Genomic DNA, 5,339 nt, shown 5'->3' with positions numbered 1-5,339 from the left:
TGCACTTTGGATGGGTAAATGCAGAGCACTAATTCCGAGTATGGGTCACCATACTTGGCCACATGTCACGTCACTTAAAAAAAAAATATATATATATAATAAGACACCTGTCCACACAATCTGTCCACACAAGCTCTCAAGAAGCTTGGTGAGGAGAACTCTTGGTGCTATTATTTGGAAATGGAAGAAATACAAAATAACCATCAATCGGCCTCGGTCTGGAGCTCCGTGCAAGATCTTGCCTCATGGGGTAAGGATGATCATGAGAAAGGTGAGGGATCAGCCCCGAACTACACGGAAGGAGCTTGTTAATGATCTTAAGGTAGTTGGGACCACAGTCATCAAGCAAAACATTGGTTACACACTACGCCGCAATTGTTTGGAGGGAGAGAAATGCTGACTATGACCCCAAGAACACTATCCCTACAGTCAAGCACGGACGTTGAAACATGCTTTGGGGCTGTTTTTCTGCTAAGAGTACAGGACGACGTCACCGCATTGAGGGGCAAATGGACGGGGCCATGTACTGTAAAATCTTTTGACAAGAACCTCCTTCCCTCAGCCAAAACACTGAAGATGGGTCATGGATGGGTCTTCCAGCATGACAATAACCCGAAACATACCGCAAAGGCAACAAAGGAGTGGCTCAAGAAGAACCACATTAAGGTCATGTAGTGGCCTAGCCAGTCTCCAGACCTCAATCCTATAGAAAATCTGTGGAGGGAGCTGAATCTTCAAGTTGCCAAACGATAGCCAAGAAACCTTAAGGATTTAGAGAGGATCTGTAAAGAGGAGTGGATCAAAATCCCTCCTGAGATGTGTGCAAACCTGGTGACCAACTACAAAAAAACTCTTTCCTCTGTGCTTGCCAACAAGGGTTTCTGCACCAAGTACTAAGTCATGTTTTGCATGGGGATCAAATACTTCTTTTACTCACTGAAATGCAAATCAATTTCTAACCTTTATATAATGTGTTTTTCTGGATTTTTTGGTTGATATTCTGTCTCTATCCGTTAACATAAACCTACCATAAAAATTACAGACCCTGCATTTCTTTGTAAGTGGGCAAACTTACAAAATCAGCAGGGGATCAAATAAATATTTTCCCCACTGTATTTACATAGCATAACAATAGTGAATGTATCTGTCTCGTGTCCCGCATTGTCCTACAAAATCACATCTACTGTCATGCAACAGATCTATTGCCAGGTGGTCACCCTAGTTGCGTCGCATGTAGTTAGGACACGGTGTTACACCAAATGAGTGTTAAAATAGAGCGTTTAAAGGTGCTGTATGTAAGAATTTTAATGTATTATTTGCTTTTTTTTATTGCCATAGCATAGTGTACCTTAAATATTGTATTTTATATATTCTTTGTTTAACAACGTCGTTTGCACTGCGCTCTTGCGTTACTTGATCTTTTTATTTTGGTGCGTCAATCTGTTGAGTTACTTAGTATAGGAAATTATGATCCGCACTCACGAGAACAATCTTCTTTTTTCTTTTATTTTACATTCATTTCTGATGGGAAAAGACTCAAACGTTTCGGCTCAAAGCCTTCCTTAGTGTGTAAAGCAATTCAATCCCTCCACCCACTTTTTAAATCACTAATTATATTGACGTCATCATTCATTAGCCAATGTTCAATTACCACAATCATTAAATCATTTCCACTTAAACCCTGGACAATTTACATATATATATCCAACACAAAACGTCACATCCACTAGTACACCTCACAATATACCCGTGACTAAAACAATAGTTATTTAGGATCACATATGTATCACTATTATACAAACCTAGTTTAATTATTGAATTTTCCATTGTTATACAATTTAAAGTTAATTGGAGTAGATATTGATGATTGATAGGATAAACTATAGGTTTGTATAATAGTGATACATATGTGATCCTAAATAACTATTGTTTTAGTCACGGGTATATTGTGAGGTGTACTAGTGGATGTGACGGGTTGTGTTGGATATATATATGTAAATTGTCCAGGGTTTAAGTGGAAATGATTTAATGATTGTGGTAATTGAACATTGGCTAATGAATGATGACGTCAATATAATTAGTGATTTGAAAAGTGGGTGGAGGGATTGAATTGCTTTACACACTGAGGAAGGCTTTGAGCCGAAACGTTTGTGTCTTTTCCCATCAGTAATGAATGTAAAATAAAAGAAAAAAGAAGATTGTTCTCGTGAGTGCGGATCATAATTTCCTATACTAAATATATTCTTTGTTTGTCATAAGAGATTGTTTTATCAAATTGTCTTATGAAATATATTGAACAGCTATGGAGATATACATGCCACAAATTTGGAAGAGGCCACAGCTGCATCATTTGTGATGGTCCTCGGATTGCTTTCCTTTGGAATCAGCATGTCTAACATGAGCTCAGTTATAACCAACATGGTTGCACAAAGAGGAAGGTTCTACCATAGAGTGGATGCTATTCTTCATTACATGGTTTGTAATAAGAAGATTTTAATTATTAGTCTGTCATTTCTGCTAGTAATATCATCTTTATTTTTCCTCTTTTAATCAAAGAGACAAATGGAATTACCAGAGGAAATCCAGGAATGGGTGCACAAACATTATTACAATCTTTGGTTCCACCAGAAGGGCCGCAACATTGCAGGACTTATGGATGACCTCCCATTTGTCCTGCATTCAGATGTTTCAAGTTGTTGTTACAAATCTGTTATTGAAAATGTGAATCATCTAATGAATTACTGTAGCTTAGGCCATGATAATAATAAAAGTGGTTAATAATAAAGTGGTTGTCTATCTTTCTAGGCTAAGTTGTTCAGAAAAACAGAAGATGGCTTCAAAAGGGCTCTAGCACTGAAATTAAAAACTTGCACATACAGTCCAGGACAAATTCTGGTTAAAACTGGAGAAATTATTCAAAAACTGTATTACATTAAGCAAGGACTTGTACAGGTATGCCTAAATATAAATCTTTGAGGTCAACTGAGAATTTAGTGTGTTTTAATGTATGAGGATTTTTTAACATAATTTGCTCTATTTTTCAGGTTCTTGGTAAGAACCCTGGGAATGAAATGGCAAAACTGCTACCTGGCTCATTGTTTGGAGAGGTATGACACTCAGACCTGTGTTCTCAGTATTAGACATCTACAGGAGTTGGACAAATAATGTAATAATAACACCTGAGAAATAGGCAATATTTTTTATTAAGGTGCAGGGATGTGCAGAGAGTTCCTCGGGGACAGGGGCTCAAATGTAAAGAAAGGTTAATTTATATATGGAGTAATTCCAATACAAAAAATAAAGTCATTCACGTGTTTTTGAACTTGAATTGCTTACACTTCACATAATAGGCCTCTTGGTGGCACTTGTATGGAAGGATATTCAGGGCAATTTTATTTTCATTTTGGATAATCCAATTGCAAATCTTGCAAATGAAAAATTAAAAAGCCCATTCCAAAAGTCCATTCGCAACTGTATTTCTCATGTCTTACGAGTTAAGAGCCTGTCATATTTAAATAGCAATATTAATTACCATGTCTGCTTTTTCCCTCTCTCTGTGTCGTGAATGTAACCTGCCAAAACTCAAATGGAATCGCAATTCCTTTTGCATTTGGATTTCCGATGTCTACAAGGAAACCTGTCAATCAATATCAGGGGCGGGACTATACTTTGGGGAATGTTTGTATTGGGAGGTGACGTCACTCAGACGATTGTGCCGAATTATTTGAACAATGGAGGTAATCGGTAAAGGCTCCACTAAAGGCAGCTGTCAATCAGTTCATGTCTGTGTGAACGAACAGACAGTGCAACCTTCTTGGCACAATACATAAACCTATCAAAACACTATCCTTTTTATCCCAAATGCAGCGATTATCCCCTGCTAACAGAGGGAGCCACAACAGTATGCACAATAGGTCAATATTCACTATTAACCAAACGCTTTTCACTGTGTTCATGAAAACGAAAACGGGAACGGTCATGCAAGATTTGCAATTGCTTTTGGATTATGTCACGAATTATGCGTCCACATATGGAAGACGCAATTGAAAATACAATTTGCAGTTCCTTCTGAAAATTGCCCTGAACATTCTTCCATAGCACTTGGGCTTCATTTAACCAATAATTATAGTTTCATCAAACGCAGTATGCAGTGCGTAAATAGGAGTAAATTAAACACTACTTATACTTAATGTGACTTCTTCTACTTTAGCAATTTCACGTTGTCATAATAACGGAGCTGTCAATTGATACCAATATTGCTGATGTCTCTATTAAATGCATTTTCCCTTAATTTTAGCCAGTAGTTATAACCATTCAACATTACGATATAATTGAAAGCTATTATTTTTAACATTTAATAGGCTTTGAAAAATGTAACAATTTTTAATGTAAGTGAACTTAAAACAAAACTTCGCATAAACTATAAATTGTATATGCCTAAACTATAATTTTTATATAAATTTATTCAAGCAACAAAAGTTAATCAGCAAGCAGAGCAGTGAGTTATTTCTCTTTTTCTTTTATTTCCATCAATGTCACAGACTGCAGCAGGTTTCACTTTAAAACCTAATGCACATGACGCAGATCTGACACACTTCAGATGTTCTCACAACTCTTTACAGTAATTTAGGACTTTTTAGCTCATTTAAAAGTGTTTAATTTTGGTTAATTGTGGAAAACAATTAACCAAATTAACAAATTTGGACTTGAGAGCCCAAAGCAACCCCAAGCCTATAAAATGGGTGTTCACATTTTTTTGTCCCAACACCTATATATATTATTTACTAAAATATAATAGTTTGAAATGTACTAAAATATACTAAATTATTATATACTAAAATATATTTTATTTTGAAATGCTTGCTTTTAAGAAACTAAAAATATTTAATTTAAATCACTGGAAAAAATTGTCATGATTTTAACAATAAAAGACTGTAAAATTCTACAGTAAAAATCTTTATTTTATTATCTTTAATAAAATAAAGATAACAATTATTATCTTTAATTATCTTTATTTGTACGTTTTCTGAGAGGAGTACCTTTTCTCTGCTCGCTTCTTGTGCTGACTGTTTTCCGAAACGCTCGCATAAAAGGCACTTCCACCAGCACACGATCCCGATAAATATACACATATACACAGTATTACAGTATTTAATTATACACGCGAACATAATCAGTTATCATAATCAGTTCACTTAAGTGAACGTTTGGGGAACTGTTGGGGAGCGGAGAAAAACATAATAAAGCTAGGCTATATATATATATATATATATATATATACAGAGGTGTGAAAAAGTGTTGGCCCCCTCCCTTATTTCTTTTTTTTTTTTCATGTTTGT

The 5,339-nt window shown here is 35.6% G+C and overlaps 1 protein-coding gene across 1 annotated transcript in view; it reads left to right on the top strand.

Annotated features, from left to right (window-relative positions):
• Positions 1-5,339, top strand: part of LOC107675949 (potassium channel KAT3-like) — an 11,513-nt gene that overhangs the window by 4,261 nt on the left and 1,913 nt on the right. The window contains exons 5-7 of the mRNA XM_016470445.1: positions 2,301-2,475; positions 2,557-2,685; positions 3,045-3,051. Of these exons, the coding sequence (XP_016325931.1) occupies positions 2,301-2,475; positions 2,557-2,685; positions 3,045-3,051 (311 nt within the window). The remainder of the gene's footprint in view (positions 1-2,300; positions 2,476-2,556; positions 2,686-3,044; positions 3,052-5,339) is intronic.

Source organism: Sinocyclocheilus anshuiensis, unplaced genomic scaffold (assembly GCF_001515605.1).
Source record: "Sinocyclocheilus anshuiensis isolate Anshui unplaced genomic scaffold, SAMN03320099.WGS_v1.1 scaffold2892, whole genome shotgun sequence".
In the NCBI taxonomy this organism is placed as follows: domain Eukaryota; kingdom Metazoa; phylum Chordata; class Actinopteri; order Cypriniformes; family Cyprinidae; genus Sinocyclocheilus; species Sinocyclocheilus anshuiensis.
This window is presented reverse-complemented; position numbering and strand designations above follow the sequence as displayed.